The sequence below is a fragment of the Emys orbicularis genome, chromosome 3, assembly GCF_028017835.1.
Source record: "Emys orbicularis isolate rEmyOrb1 chromosome 3, rEmyOrb1.hap1, whole genome shotgun sequence".
NCBI classification, from domain to species: domain Eukaryota; kingdom Metazoa; phylum Chordata; order Testudines; family Emydidae; genus Emys; species Emys orbicularis.
Window position 1 is genome coordinate 157942361 of NC_088685.1, and position 17089 is coordinate 157959449.

General features: G+C 42.8%; 1 protein-coding gene across 1 annotated transcript in view; it reads right to left on the bottom strand.

The window, feature by feature from the left end:
• ALK (ALK receptor tyrosine kinase) overlaps positions 1–17089 on the bottom strand; it is a 557631-nt gene that overhangs the window by 101435 nt on the left and 439107 nt on the right. The window contains exon 9 of the mRNA XM_065401476.1: positions 5617–5786. Within this exon, the coding sequence (XP_065257548.1) occupies positions 5617–5786 (170 nt within the window). The remainder of the gene's footprint in view (positions 1–5616; positions 5787–17089) is intronic.

Here is a 17089-nt window from a genome sequence, read left to right on the forward strand (position 1 = left end):
CTCACAAAAAAAACAAACCTTAAACTGACTAGTCTTGTCTCACTGGCTGGATCAACAAAGGTATTTAGGTGCCTAACCCCCCCCCCCCCTTTTTGGCACCACTGTAATCCACAAAATTCCTGCTTGGCTGCTGCCTAAACTTGTAGGTGACTAAACCCACTCAGCACTTATGTTTTTGCAGTAAAAATTCCCTAGGTGCCTACTTTTCTGAGCATGAGCATAGCTATTTCCCCCTAGGCATCTGCCTGCTTAGGCCCCAGAGTGATACACTAATTATGGGAAGACAGGTGGAGGGGAGCCTAAGGCCTGGTCTACACTAACCCCCAACTTCGAACTAAGGTACGCAACTTCAGCTACATGAATAACGTAGCTGAAGTCGACATACCTTAGTTCGAACTTACCGCGGTTTAGACGCGGTCCACACGCGGCAGGCAGGCTCCCCGTCGACTCCGCGGTACTCCTCTCGCCGAGCTGAAGTACCGCAGTCGACGGCGAGCGCTTCCGGGATCGATTTATCGCGTCCAGACCAGACGCGATAAATCGAACCCGGAACTTCGATTCCCAGCCGCCGAACTAGCGGCTGGGTGTAGACAAGGCCTAAGTCATAGGTGGAGCTCAATCTAAGTAGGAGTGCTTAGAGGCCACCTTACTCCAGACATGACAACTGGGGAGAGGAGGACCACCACCCTTATAATTGTTAGCCTAGTGGTTAGGGTATACTCACCTGGGATGTGGGAGAGCCTCAGTTCAAGTCCCCCCTCTGCCTGAGGAGGTGAAGGGATTTGAACAGGGATCTGCCACCTCTCAAGTGAGTGCACTAACCACTGGGCTACAGAGTGATTCTCACTCTCTCTGACCTAATGAATAGAGTGGAAGAACTTAAACTAGAAAGACTGAAGAAGCCGCACATCAGAATATCCAATAGCCCCATGATTAAGGCACTCACCTGCGAGGTGGCAGATGCCTGTTCAAATCCCTTCTCCTCCTCAGGCAGATGGGGGACGTGAACTGAGGAATCTCCCACATCCCAGGTGAGTACCCTTAACTACTGGACAAACAGTTATAAGGGATGTTGGTTGTCCCCCCTCCTAGCTGTTTTGTGTAGAGCTAGATAGTCGCTACAGGATTGGGCCTTTCATGTAAGTTAGGCAGCTAAACTCCTATCTTCCCCAGTTTGTGGATTGCAAGCAGAGATAGGCACCTCTCTGCAGCCCACACTTAGGAGTCTATCTCAGAGAGGAGCGGGACTTAGAACACACCCGTTGTTGGCATCTCCCATTGGCTAGCTTAGGCTGCTCCTTGCCTACCTAGCGTGCTGGTTTTGTGGATCACATTCTAAGGTGCCTGTTTCTCCCCATTCATTGAATAGGGAGCGTAGGTGCCAAACTCAGGCTTTGTGGATTGCAGTATTGTTCCTGTGATTTTCTAGGTGCCTAAAAGTTAGGTGTTACTATGATCTGTCCCTTTGTAGATCTGGGCCACTGTCACAGTCAAATGAAATGCAAAAGGCAAACAAAAAGCATAAGCACTGAAAAGTAGACTGGATTTCAAACATTATTTCACTTCTTATGAAAAGGTGAAATTTGTAACATAGGAAATTATATAATTATTTTTACCCTGACAGTCTCCCTTTAAATAGTGGGACAGCACGTGTGAAAGTTAGCAGGGTTTGCCTCCTTGCAAGGGAAATTGAAGAGGGTGGTTGATATTTGGACAATGGAGAGAAGGCAATTCAGATATTTTCCCCATACAACAGGAGGTTTTTGCCACAACCTGTTTCTTTTGTTTTTATCATAGCTAGCTTGGTAGCATATCCTTCACTAGGACCTTTATTTCCTTTTCTCACACCCAACAAAAGTATCACAGGCTCTGGAAATGCATTTCAGTCCCTCTAGTCCCAATACCACTCTAGCTACTTCTTATACTGTTTCACCTTGATGTGCCTGACATTCCTCTGCCACAGCTCTTTGCAGCATGAGTGGGGAGGGCAAACTTTGGACAAGGACATAAAGCCAAACTCCTACTCTTATGAATAGAGTTCCAGGATTTTTAATGTCCACAGGGAATATATAGGACCTTAGCTGTGAAGGCCTCAACTGGATGATTCCTTAGAATCTAAAAAGATAAGACAAACAAAGGACAGGAGAAAGGAAGTGCTTTATTCCCATTTTACCCAGGAGATTAAATGTTTTGCCCAGGGTCACACGGTCTGGGAATGTAAACTAAATCTCCTGAGTCCCAATTCAATGTCTTCTCTGTAAAAACCACTCTTCCTGGCCCAACCAAACCACTGAAATGTCACAGTTATGGTCCTGTGCCAAAGTATATATTTTCTCCTAGGCAGTTTGAGACAGATCAGGCATTTAGTGGATACCTGGATCCAAAGACAGAGGTGATCTAATTTCTTGGACACTTTCCTAATGCTTCTTTGAAATACCATAAACCTAACTTTGAGTTTCTTGACTAAGCAATTTTTGAGTAAACATGTTGTCCCTGGTGAGAATTCACGCCTCTGAGCAGTTTTAGGTAGGTATTGTTTAGTTATCAGTAGAACTTTCCATGCACGTTTCCACAAACACCTCTTCTACAGCTCATATCTCCTGTAGAAGAGGTATACTGGCCTGGTGTGCGCTATTAAAGAGTTAAGCTTCAGTTGGATGTTTAAAGATGCTGCACCTCCTGCACGACACTATAGAGTGTCACATTTTCAGGTGTTCAATACAGACTCTCTCACCCTCAGAGAGAGAAACCAGTTACAGAGACTGAAAGTATGTTTACACTTCGGGGTGGGAGGTGTGATTCCCAACTCAAGGAGACATACTTGTGCTACCTCTGATCAAGCTAGCACGCTAAAAAGCCAGAAGTGTAGCCATGGCAGCACAAGCGATGGGAGGGCTAGCTACCCTGAGTACAATCCTGTCTCAGACGCTAGTATGTACTTGGGCAGCTAGCCCCTCCTGCCGCTGGTGCTGCTGCAGTTAGACTCTATTTTTAGCTCACTCGCTGGATCAGAACTAGCACAGATTTATCTTCTTGAGCTGGAAATTACACCTCCAGCTCAAAGTGTTAACTTTGACATACCATCAGGCAAAGGATGCAGACAGGCTAGATTTCAGCATCAGTAACTTGTTTACTTCTTCTGGTTAGTTAAATACATGTTATCCTAAAACCTTCCTCAGTCACCATTAAATACTATACGCTGCAGTCTCCTTTAGCAGCACATCTGTATCTTCAGCTGTGCAGTTCCTAAACTGTGAGTCTCTAAGCACTTCAGACTTCCTAAGAAGCAGGTTTCAGGTGCTGGGGAAGAGGCCTGCAGGAATTTCCGCAGTCTTTCCAAGCCTCACAGGAACGATGCATCCTTCCCAAACAAGACTTTCACTGATTTAAACTAAATCCATTTTAAAAATTTATTTTAATTAGCATAGTGTAACTTCTGGGTGTATATAAGGCCTAAGACTTTCTAAGATGCATCAAAACTCTGAAGCCTCCTCAGAGCCCTTGATCTTCCTCTTCTAACCCCTCCCCTCCCATCCCTTCAATGGACTCAACAGTTTTTCCATCTAAACACTGGGATTTGAGGGTGCTCAGCACCTCACAGGAAAAGCTCAGCATTTTGCAAGGATTTATTGACTTACTACTGGACCTGGTTCCCAAGATCAAAATATCCCATTTTATTCAATCTGCCATGAGAGAAAGTTTAAAGCGCACACATAGACATAACAGGAGGGTAGAGGTAGAGATTAATTCAAGTGGAGGCATTTCCATGGCAACACTTAAGTAAATAATAATTCACAGGAATAATAATGGCAAAATACAGCCTTCTTCAAAGGAAAACACAGCTAAAGGGAAGGAAGCAGCCAGGTGTGCCACCAGTGGTGACTGCATAATAAGGCTAATGTTGATATTTTAAAAATCTTTGATGTATCCATATTAACTATGCATTTGATGATAAAGTAATGGCTGTGCACTTTTGTATTGTCACCCTACACACATTCCCAAGACGCAGCTAGATAAAAAGACACAACTGCATCATGTTTTTCATAACTTCTCATGAGGCAAGCTAACCCTTTAATGAAATCCATTATTCCTAGGGCAGAGAGCTCCAGAAAGGGCAGAGAGCTCCAGAAAGATCAGAGACTTGATCCTTACCACATAGAAAAGAGATACATATTGTGTCCTAAAGGTCAGAGCAATGGAAGGTGACTATATAGATGCCTCCTCTATGAACAGCACACGTTGCAGTGCATTTTAAATAGAAGTAAACAAATCACACAGCATCCCTTTGAAGGAGATCTGCAGTCGACTGATAAAACAATACTCTGTGTCAGGTGTAAGTAGGGTGACCAGATAGCAATTGTGAAAAACGGGACAGGGGGTGGAGGGTAATAGGCACCTATAAAAGAAAAAGTCCCAAAAAACGGGACTGTCCCTTTAAAAGCAGGACATCTGGTCACCCTATGTGTAAGGGCTTGCAGCTAACCAGCTTACCTCCTAGCTTAAACCTCAGACAGTCTAGCAAGTACAACTGGGCCCCAACTGAGCCACCTGATTGACCCATCTGCCCAATAGGCTGAGAGGATAAGGAGACCTACTCTTAATATCAGCAGCAGGGCACTGGCTGCTGAAAGCGTTTGCAAATATTGCCTCAGACCCAGTCCTGCTTCTGCCTTGCCTCACTCCAGCTAATTCAGCTCTGACCCTCAGCTCTGATTCCTGACCTCTGGGTCTGACCCTCGGCTCCAGCCACTAGGCCTGACTCCAGCTCCAGCCACTAGGCACAACCCGCCTATGTCCAAGTCACATGACACTCTGCAACTTAGCACAGGTTGTCATGTGGACATTTTACGGTATAAAAGTCATTTGGTGAGAGAACTACTACGTGCAAGTTAAGCAGAACACACACCACTGCCAGGAATGAGATGACGCCTTATTAGAAGTGGGCTGCTATTTTTTGGTGCAGGGGGGTAGAATTCTCAATCACATCCGGGTTCTAGTTTTGTGGCTGGCCCTTCCATACTGGACTGAATTAAATCCCAGATCCAAACATGCCCTGAAATTTAGGGAGTTTGAAATCTGGAACTAGAACTGAATTATATAGCCCAGGCCCAGCTCTAGTACACTGTCTATAAGATCTTTCATCTGAAGATCTAAACATGGTTTGCAAACAGTAATGGACATGAAATATTACATCCAGTCAGGGAAACCAAGGCACAATTTAAGTGGCTTGCTCAGAGCCACATGGTGATTCAGTGGCACAGCCAGGAATGGAACGCAGGAGTGCTGACACCTAGCACTCTGTATGCAGTGTTGTTGTAGCCATGTCGGTCCCAGAATATTGGAGAGACTATCTTTTATTGGACCAACTTCTGTTGGTGAGAGAGACCAGCTTTCAAGCTTATGCAGAGTGTGCTCTGCTCTAACCTCTCACTGATGCATACTCCCTACCCATAACTGAATGTCCCAATGGGAGGCAAAGCACCTCCCTCCCTCTGAGAGCTGAATACTCTGTTTCTAAGACTGCTCAGGCAATTTTGGATGCTAACCAGCCGCTGACGAAGTGCCTTCTCATTGGGAGGGAAGCAAAGGATGAGAAGAAAGAGGAGAGGCTCCCACCTGTCTGACACGTCAGGAAGAGATAAAACCATCCACTGCCAGACTCCCAAACCTTCACTGTTAGTGAAGTGCCAGAACGTCCTGCTCTGTTCCTTCCCCGTTTTGTTCTCGACAAGGACCAGGGAAATATTTCCAAACAAGAAGCCGTGGATGAGCCATGACATTCGGAGCTACAAGGAAGAGAACATATAAGGAAGCAAGTAAGATACTTTAGTTATCCATAAATAAACTAAATCCCCAATTCTTCTAATTCAGTTCCTTCTTTCCCTCCCTCCAAATCCTCAATCCTTTTTCCCTGATGTCCTTCTCCTTCTCTCGGCATAGGGGTAGCCGCCAAATATTTGAGGCAGTATTGTTGTGCAGAAGTATTTGGTGCAATATGCTGGTAAAGACACAAAAAGTTAATGGAAAATTTGTGGGCCTGATTCTCATTTACACTAAGGCCCCCTGTACACCACTCTGGTAGTGCAAAGGGGTCTAAAAAGTGGGTTCACATGTAATTTATACCCATTTTAAGGTCCCTTTACAGTGCATGTATAAATGGGGATAGTTTAAATGAAAGTCAGGCCCTTTATACCCATCTATATATCTTAGAATACATGGGTACTTGGTGCAGGATTCTTACATTCAGGTAAGTATTCAGGTGTTTTATATTCAGTTAAAAAAATAGAGCTCAGTAACTCTCAAACCACATTTGGCTCTTTACATGGTTATTTCTCTTCTCTCCCCCAGTCTGGCTCTTTATCCCATGTTTTGGCTTATGAACTACAGTAAAATTTAGTGGTTCAACTGGAGCCTAGGGGTGAAAGCCTGGCCCCACCAAAGTCAATTGCAAAACTCCCATTCACCTTCAGAATTTCACCACATCATCGGCTGGTGACGGGACACTAAATGGGGAGGGCTCTGAATTACTACAGAGAATTATTTCCCAGGTGTCTGGCTGGTGGGTCTTGTCCACATACCCAGGGTCTAACTGATTGCCATAGTTGAGATTGGGAAGGAATTTTCCCCCCAGGTCAGTTTGGCAGAGACCCTGAGAGTTTTTCCCCTTCCTCTGCAGCATAGGCCATGGGTCATTTGCAGGTTTAAATTGGTGTAAATGGTGGAGTCTCTGTAATTTGAAGTCTTTAAACCACGATTTGAGGACATCAGTAACTCAGCCATGGCATGGGTCAGGGGTCTATTACAGGAGTGGGTGGGTGAGGTTCTGTAGCCTGCAATGTGCAGAAGGTCAGACTAGATGATCATAGAATAATAGGACTGGAAGGGACCTCAAGAGGTCACCTAAGTCCAGTCTGCTGCACTCATGGCAGGACTAAGTATTATCTAGACCATCCCTGACAGGTGTTTGTCTAACCTGCTCTTAAAAATCTCCAATGATGGAGATTCCACAACCTCCCCAAGCAATTTATTCCAGTGCTTAAACACTCTGACAGTCAGGAAGTTTTTCCTAATGTCCAACCTAAACCTCCCTTGTTGTAATTTAAGTCCATTGCTTCTTGTCCTATCCTCAGAAAAGGTTAAGGAGAACAACTTTTCTTCCTTCTCTTTGTAACAACCTTGTATGTACTAAAAAATTGTTATGTCCCCGCTCTGTCTTCTCTTCTTCAGACTAAACAAACCCAATTTTTTTCAATCTTCCTTCATAGGTCATGTTTTCTAGACCTTTCATAATTTTTGTTGCTTTTCTCTGGACTTTCTCCAATTTGTCCACATCTTTCCTGAAATGTGGCACCCAGAACTGGACACAATACTCCAGTTGAGGCCACATCAGAGTAGAGTGGAAGAATTACTTCTCGTCTTTTGCTTACAACACTCCTGCTAATACATCCCAGCATGATATTTACTTTTCTTGCAACAGTCTTACATTGGTGACTCAAATTTAGCTTGTGATCCACTATGAACCCCCAGATCCCTTTCTGCAGTACTCCTTCCTAGGAAGTCAGTTCCCATTTTGTATGTGCACAACTGATTGTTCCTTCTTAAGTGGAGTACTTTGCATTTGTCCTTACTGAATTTCATTCTATTTACTTCAGACTATTTCTCCAGTTTGTCCAGAACATTTTGAATTTTAATCCTATCCTCCAAAACACTTGCAACCCCTCCCAGCTTGGTATCATCTGCAAACTTTGTAAATGTACTCTCTATGCCATTATCTAAATCATTGATGAAGATATTGAACAGAACCGGACCCAGAACTGATCCCTGTGGGACCCTACTCGATATGCCCTTCCAGCATGACTGTGAACCACTGATAACTACTCTCTGGGAACAGTTTTCCAATCAGTTATGCACCCACCTTATAGTAACTCCATTTAGGTTGTATTTCCCTAGCTTGTTTCTGAGAAGGTCATGCGAGAGAGTATCAAAAGCCTTACTAAAGTCAAGCTATACCACATCTACTGCTTCCCCTTTATCTATAAGGCTTGTTACCCTGTCAAAGAAAGTTATTAGGATGGTTTGACTTGATTTGTTCTTGACAAATCCATGCTGACTGTTACTTATCACCTTATTATCTTCTAAGTGTTTGTAAATTGATTGCTTAATTATTTGCTCCATCTTGCTGGGTACAGAAATTAAGCTGACTGGTCTGTAATTCTCTGGGTCGTCCTTATTCCCCTTTTTATAGATTGACACTATATTTTCCCTTTTCCAATCCGCTGGAATCTGCTGTCTTCCATGACCTTTCAAAGATAATCGCTAATGGCTCAGATGTCTCCTCAGTCAGCTCCTTGAGTATTCTAGGATGCATTTCATCAGGCCCTAGTGACTTGAAGACATCTAACCTGTCTAAGTAATTTTTAACTTAGTCTTTCCCTATTTTAGACTCTGATCCTACCTAATTTTCACTGGCATTCACTATGTTAGATGACCAATCACTACGAACCTTTTTGGTGAAAACCAAAACAAAAAAGTCATTTAGCACTTCTGCCATTTCCACATTTTCTGTTATTGTTTCCCCCCCTCATTGAGTAATGGGTCTACCTTGTCCTTGTCCTTCCTTTTGCTTCTAATGTATTTGTAGAATGTTTTCTGGTTACCTTTTATGTCTTGAGCTAGTTTAATCTTAATTTGCGCCTTGGCCTTGCTAATTTTGTCCCTACATAGGTGTGCTATTTGTTTATATTCATCCTTTGTAATTTGACCTAGTTTCCACTTTTTGTAGGACTCTTCTTTTTGAGTTTTAAGATCACTGAAGATCACCTGAGTAAGCCAGAGTGGTCTCTTGCCAGACTTCCTATCTTTCCTACACAGTGGGATAGTTTTCTCTTCTGCCCTTAATCATGATGGTCCCTTCTGACCTTAGTCTCTGAGTCTATATATATGGAAACCTCCAGTACCTCATATATGCCATTGGAGCAGTGCCTTTTAAAAACAAAAACAAAAAAACCCCCGACAGATAAGTTTAAAACATGGACCGTTTTCATATCACTTCTATGTTCAGTGCACATATACTTTATTATAAAAGGACGACTTTAATACTTGTGTGATCCATAACTTTAAGGCTCACTCTCCCTTTAGACATGATCTAATAGATACAAGTTCAAACTGACAGCTTTTTCAGTGATGAACTCTCTTATATTCAGGCAGCAGCAGAAACAAGTGCAGAATGACTGCAATAAGAGGGTGTCGCTAGCAATTACATGCTCATCCCCTAGATATTCCTTTCAAAAATTAGTTTTTCCCTCCTTCTCTTCAGGTTTTTATAGACTTTCCAATTATGATCCAGTGATATTTGGCTTTTTATTAATTAAAGTACTGTATGGAGCACAGTCTCAAGCATTTTTGTTAGATCTAATGTAACAAAGTCCCTTAGTGGCTCTTTATCTCTGTATATAAAATTACTTCCTGGCGTTTTCTCATTTTAGGACTCATTTTCTCTCATTGTCAGGAATGAAATATAAACCTTTGCAATTTGGTCTGGTCTCAAAATCTCTAACATGAACATTGCTGTCTAATTTTCTTTGAAATAACCCCCTCAAACTCTTTGCTTATAAAGAGCTTAATAAGAAAAAAAATACTGCATGCAGGGGCTGGATTTATGCAGCCATCACAATAATCAGCAAATGTGAGGTTGCCCAAGGAATGAGTTTACTGAGGCTACGTTAATGATGGATTTCTGGACACAAGAGAGCGTTCACAGCACTGAGTCCTGATTCAACTCTCATAAAGAAAAAACCTTCATAATTTTGTAATGCTTCAAATCCAGCACATAACCTAACCAGGAAGGTTAGGTAATTGCACTTATATTTTTATATGGTAATACTATTTGCTGTCTTGATAATACGCATTTTCTCCATTATATATTTAGCTAGGTTACAGAATTAGAAAGGCTAGCAGTTATCATGCTTCAGGGAAAAAGCTAGTCAGTAGTTTTTTTTACCCCTCCCCATGACATAACACTGTACAATTAGCTAAGATGGGGTGTACATGTGTGTATTGTGAAAGCATCTTTGCCTGAGGCATCAAGTCTATGCAGAGGACAGATTTGGACATGGGGAGGATGAAGTGGTGATGCTGATGATGCTGAACTGAACCTCTGGCCACAGTCCCAGAGCATCAGGTATTTCTTTCACTGCTCATTACCCACAAGGGACCATGAGATCATCTACATTTCACCCAGTTACCCCAATAACTTTGTCAAGTATCACAGGGGTAGCCGTGTTAGTCTGGATCTGTAAAAAGCAACAGAGAGTCCTGTGGCACCTTTAAGATTAACAGATGTATTGGAGCATAAGCTTTCGTGGGTGAATACCCACTTCGTCAGACGCATGTGACATGTGTCTGACGAAGTGGGTATTCACCCACGAAAGCTTATGCTCCAATACATCTGTTAGTCTTAAAGGTGCCACAGGACTCAATAATTTTGTGTTTGGCTTCAAAATTAACACCTCATTTAAATGAATGGGGGCAGCTCATTTCTTTTACAGCTACCATTTCAGGCCACTTGTCTCCACAGTTAGGAAGAGAACCACACTGAGAAGACTTCTGTTTGCAACTGTAAGGACCAAAGCCCCAAGGCCCTGTTCTTCTTTCATGCCAATTTTACACCAGTGCCAAACCCTGGATTTCACTAGAGATGCTCCTGATTTATACTAATGTAAGTAAAAGGAGAGTCTGTCCCTTATTTATTTTATTTTATTTTATTTAAATTAAAATGTGTATTGTGCCCAAACACTGTCAGAGAAGTACAGGCATGGCATTCCATGGACTGCTGACTCAGTCTGACCCTGGGTACAGGAAAGGCCCCGTAGAACTCTGGGGCCATTTCTGCGCTCGGATCAGTAGAATCCATGACATAAAATTATGGATCCTACAGCAATAGGAGGAGCAGCCTACCAATGGCCTCATAGCTGCCAGTCTGCTGCTGCTATCACTGAAGGGAAGGAGAGGAGTAGAAGGTCAAATAAGTAGTTTCTCCTTTGAGTCAGAGTTCAAGGCCAGAACAGAGCACCAGATCATCCAGTCTGACCTGTATATCACAGGTCACCACTACCACCTAGCAGCTGCACACTAAACCAACAACCAACATTAGACCAATGTATTACAGCCCACAGGAAGCTAGACTGTTGTCTACAACAGGCAGAGAATAGAAGGGACTGAGATGCACCAGTGCCCAAGGCCCCCCACAATGGCAGGGAAATGAAAGTGAAATATACCCAGATAATCCTGGCAAGTAATCTGCACACTCATGCCGCAGAGTAAGACAAACCCACCCTCTCCTCCCTCCTCCCCCCGTGCCCCATCTCCCACACGCAAGGTCACAGCCAATCTGATTTGGGGGAAAATTCCTTCTTGATCCCACATACAGTGATCAGTTAGACCCCGTGCATCCATCTCAGGAGATGTTGTGGCTATCTCCTATTCTGTGATGATTCCAATGGGATGGTGTCACAAAGTGATCTGAGCCATGGGTATAGGCCAGTGGCAGCACACCACCGGGCTAGATTATTAATTATTATTCATAGTTTGTACTATAGTAATGCCCAGAGGTACAGTCAAGATCAGGAACTCATTGTTGTACAGTGTGTAGGACAAAGTAGCAAGAACAGAGTCCCTGGCCCCAGAGAGTTCACAACTTAGATATATGACAAGATGTGATAGGTGGATTAAACTAGAGCTGGGCGAAATATTTTGGATGAATAGTCTATTCACCCAAAAATGCAGTTTTGGGTTGGCCAAAGCTATTCACGAATTTGTGTCAAGTTTACCAATTACTTTTGACCAAACAGAAAATGTAAAATGTTTCAATAATATTGAAAATATTTTTTTCTAAATGAAACCAAATGTTTTTTTAGACATAACAAAATGTTTCAACTCAGATTTTTTTTTACTCTTCTATTCGCTTAAATTTTGAAAAATGTCATTTTCATTCAACTCAAAACAATTTTTAATTTTTTTTAAATGCCAGTGAACCAAAAGGGATGCGGTGTTTTTATAGTCATATTGGTTGCAGGATATTAAGGGGACAAGGTGGGTGAGGTAATATCTTTTATTGGACCAACTTCTGTTGGTGAGAAAGACAAGCTTTTGAACTCACACTGAGCTCTTCTTCAGGTGTGGGAAACCAGTGAACCAACGTATCCATTATTTGCCCAGTTCCAGATGAAACAGACAAATGGGGATGAAGGGAGGAGTATGAAGACAAGGTAGCATAAATCAAACATCTCTTTGCAATAGGATGCAGTGGTTTCCAGCTTGCCACCTGCCCAGACAGTTTTAGCTCTCTAGAGCAAGGCAGGATGTAACACCTCCTGGTGTGGTGGTTGTACTGTTGCTGGAGGTCTAATGCCTGTTTCGGGGAGGGATGCTGCAGGAGAGAGAAGCTTTATGTTGGTGTGCTGTTGAAGGAACCCTGCTGCCTGCCATTCCAGTGAAATACAATCATCTCTCTTCTGCTGCATCTTAGTGTCAGGTGAAATGATCCTGCTGCTGTGAAGTTCTTAACATTCCTTCAGGTGATTATAAACAGCAGATTATACTACTACTAAATTGGAATGATAGTTTTCCTCTTGCAGCCTATTGGACTGGAGTTTGGCGGTGATGTAAACCACTTCCTTCTTGGCTCATCAGAAGTAAAACTTCTGTGTTGATATTTTTGCATATTAAATTAAAGAGGCGAATTTGAAACTGAATTGATCAACCTTTCCTGCAAGCCAATGATTTTAATCTATAATGGGGAAAAGAGTACATCTTTGTGATGCAAAGACCAGTTCCTCTGCAAAATACCTTGAGACTTCAAACATGGACTAGAGAAGCCACTTCATTGTGCCATTCTGACTACAACAGTTTCAGGCTGATACACAAGGTCTTGAGTGGCCCAATACACTACCACAGGAGTCTTCTAGCCTCTGCATTCTCTGGAGACCAGCCAGGCAACAAGAGTCTGTAGAATCTGAATTGATGACAGAGAGCGCCTTTGGCTATAGCAAAGCTGAAAGCTGAAGCAGTCAGTGAATTGGAATGGATGCACATGTCAGCTATTTGAAGGAAAGGAGTAGTTGGAATCAGATGTGAGAGAAACTCGTTGGTGAAGTGCAGACTGTAATGGACTGGCTCTGAATGAATCGACTGGCATGGTGCTCAAATGGGAAACGTTGGCTGTGATTTTTATGGTTTCTAAGCTTCACAGCAGGATATTGCAGGTACTTTCACACCTGCTGAAATGAAAGGGAGCAGATGATCAGCTGGATGCCCTAGTTAAGACTTCTGAATGAGGCTGGCAATCATTTTATGGAGTAAGGCATCAATAATGGCAGATGGGGCTCCATGTGTGATGAGTCCTGGCTATAGAATGGTGGCACATTTTGAAAGAGCTAAAGCTGTGCTCTTGGTGGCATATCCCTGCATTATTCATCAAATGGCTCCCTGTGTCCTGGACTGGCAGCAAAATATTCTGAAGCCAGAAACACCATTAAGGAATTAATTAAGCATCTCCGGTCGACGTTGGCTCATTGGTGTCTTGTATTCTGGATTTTGGAGCCCTGATTTAGATGCAGATTAGCTGCTCATATGCAACCTCACTGACTCAGTAAATGGAAAGCCCTGAAATGATTAGGGGGAATTAAAAGAACACGTCTCTAGTTAAAATTAGTATATTGAGGCAAAACTTAGATAACAGCGATAACTATTTTGCATTGCAGACAACAGGCCACCAGGCAAAAGGATGCCATCAGCTATTCCACAAGTTTCATTAGAGACAAGGGGGACCTTCAAAATGGTCAAGGTAGACACTCATTTCACCTGAGCAATTGCACAAGATTTATTCCTGTTGATAACAACACGTCCTGGGTGATTATGTAGGAAGACAAAAAGAAACACTGACGGTAGGTTTTGTAAAACCAGATGGTTAATCAGTCTAGGCCAGTGGCTCTCAAACTTTTTTACTTGTGACCCCTTTCACATAGCAAGCTTCTGAGTGCGACCCCTTCCCCCCCCTATAAATATATAAAAAAGTGTTTTTAATTTAACACCATTTTAAATGCTGGAGGCAAAGCGGGATTTGGGGTGGAGGTTGACAGCTCGCAACCCCCCATGTAATAACCTCCCAACCCGCAGCTTGAGAACCCCTGGTCTAGGCCAACCAGGAATTACTTATCACGAGGCATGTACAATGCATTAGCTTCTTAAATGCAGAAGAAACAAATATATTGAGAGTCACTTGAGTCCTCACCAAGACTGTGTCCGCTTACATCTGCGAGACTCTGGTACAAACTACTTCCCAAACAAACTTCTGGAAGACCATGAGAGACAATGCTACATGCTCACAGCACCGGGCTGCTAAAGGGAAGATGACTCAATGGCAATCTGGAGTGTTGCAGCCCCTTTTTCTATTCTAACCTGCAATGGCCTTCACTGTCAGCATTATGGCTCCACCAGTCAGGGAGGCAAGGCCTGGCATCAGCAAAGATCGTTGAAGAACGGGAGAAAAGAGGGATATATAAAGATAGCTAGCAACAAAATTCCAGAAGACTGGAAAAGGGCAAATATAGTGCCCATCTATAAAAAGGGAAATAAAAACAACCCAGGAAACTACAGACCAGTTAGTTTAACTTCTGTGCCAGGGAAGATAATGGAGCAAGTAATTAAGGAAATCATCTGCAAACACTTGGAAGGTGGTAAGGTGATAGGGAATAGCCAGCATGGATTTGTAAAGAACAAATCGTGTCAAACCAATCTGATAGCTTTCTTTGATAGGATAACGAGTCTTGTGGATAAGGGAGAAGCTGTGGATGTGGTATACCTAGACTTTAGTAAGGCATTTGATACAGTCTCGCATGATATTCTTATCGATAAACTAGGCAAATACAATTTAGATGGGGCTACTATAAGGTGGGTGCATAACTGGCTGGATAACCATACTCAGAGAGTTGTTATTAATGGTTCCCAATCCTGCTGGAAAGGCATAACAAGTGGGGTTCCGCAGGGATCTGTTTTGGGACTGGCTCTGTTCAATATCTTCATTAACGACTTAGATATTGGCATAGAAAGTACGCTTATTAAGTTTGCAGATGATACCAAACTGGGAGGGATTGCAACTGCTTTGGAGGACAGGGTCATAATTCAAAATGATCTGGACAAATTGGAGAAATGATCTGAGGTAAACAGGATGAAGTTTAATAAAGACAAATGCAAAGTGCTCCACTTAGGAAGGAAAAATCAGTTTCACACATACAGAATGGGAAGAGACTGTCTAGGAAGGAGTACGGCAGAAAGGGATCTAGGGGTTATAGTGGACCACAAGCTAAATATGAGTCAACAGTGTGATGCTGTTGCAAAAAAAGCAAAACATGATTCTGGGATGTATTAACAGGTGTGTTGTGAGCAAGACACGAGAAGTCATTCTTCCGCTCTACTCTGAGCTGGTTAGGCCTCAACTGGAGTATTGTGTCCAGTTCTGGGCACCGCATTTCAAGAAAGATGTGGAGAAATTGGAGAGGGTCCAGAGAAGAGCAACAAGAATGATTAAAGGTCTTGAGAACATGACCTATGAAGGAAGGCTGAAAGAATTGGGTTTGTTTAGTTTGAAAAAGAGAAGACTGAGAGGGGACATGATAGCAGTTTTCAGGTATCTAAAAGGGTGTCATAAGGAGGAGGGAGAAAACTTGTTCACCTTAGTCTCTAAGGAGAGAACAAGAAGCAATGGGCTTAAACTGCAGCAAGGGAGGTTTAGGTTGGACATTAGGAAAAAGTTCCTAACTGTCAGGGTGGTTAAACACTGGAATAAATTGCCTAGGGAGGTTGTCGAATCTCCATCTCTGGAGATATTTAGTAGGTTAGATAAATGTCTATCAGGGATGGTCTAGACAGTATTTGGTCCTGCCATGAGGGCAGGGGACTGGACTCTATGACCTCTCGAGGTCCCTTCCAGTCCTAGAATCTATGAATCTATGAAAAGTAGCTCAAAGGCAGATAGAAAGGAATCTACCTATACCTCCCCTTGGAACTGCAGGAGTTTAATCCCATTGGATGACACCCCCTCTAACCTCAGCCCCAAGTACATGCTAGAGGTTGACATATTGTGAAAAAGCAGCATGACTTTGACAATTGCTGGCAGGGTTTTTCGCTGCCTACAATGTTTCGTGCAGGTATCCTTGAACATTAGCTATCCTGCACAAATCAATTGCCGATTCTTGCATTTCAACTCTGTGTTGCCATGGCTCTTCTTTTGTGGGCAGGGAACCGTGAAAGTTGCCTTCAGATATGAATGCACTAGCTCACTAACTGGAAACTAGGTATTAAGGAAGCTCAGAAGAAATTTTATCATGCTCAGGGTGGAGTGGATTTACTGAAGCAAAAATTGAAGCTACAGGCTGAACACATTTAACACAGCTATAGATGAGTATAATCCCATGTGGGGGAGACAGCTCTATAAAATCTGAGCAATTTTTGTGCATGAATGTGAAGCATTTTAGAAGCATCACATTGCTAGCTTTGGCAATGGCGACACTTTTTTGCATACTAGAAATGGAACATATAGAAAGAAGCACATTTCAAGCGATGAGCTTCAGAAAGATAACTTTTCTATAGTTATCTATAGATAACTATTTGGATCTCAGCACAAATTGTGCTGGGCCTCTTGTGAGTATCATGCAAGTATCATGAAATTCCTGGAATGTCCTGCTTCTGGTCAGGCCAGCGACTGTGTGAGAATAGTTTCTTTTGCAAAATGTTGGCACTTCTGCTTTCAGTCGTTGGTTGGATGTGCAAGCAAAGGGGGGTCACGGAAATGACAAAATGATAATCCATCTGCTTTGATTGTTCAGTTCTAGTGGGGTTGAGTGGGTTTCTCCCCCCCCCCCATTTTATCTGGATCATCATCATTATTTAAAATCCTCCTCAACTTTCATCATTTCATCTCCATGTTCTGGCTTCATAATGGGCAAAAATGAAAGCACAAGTTGCATTTGTCCTTGAGAGAGAGAAAGTGGAATGAAAACCAAAATCAACAGGGGAAACAATTATTCTACCA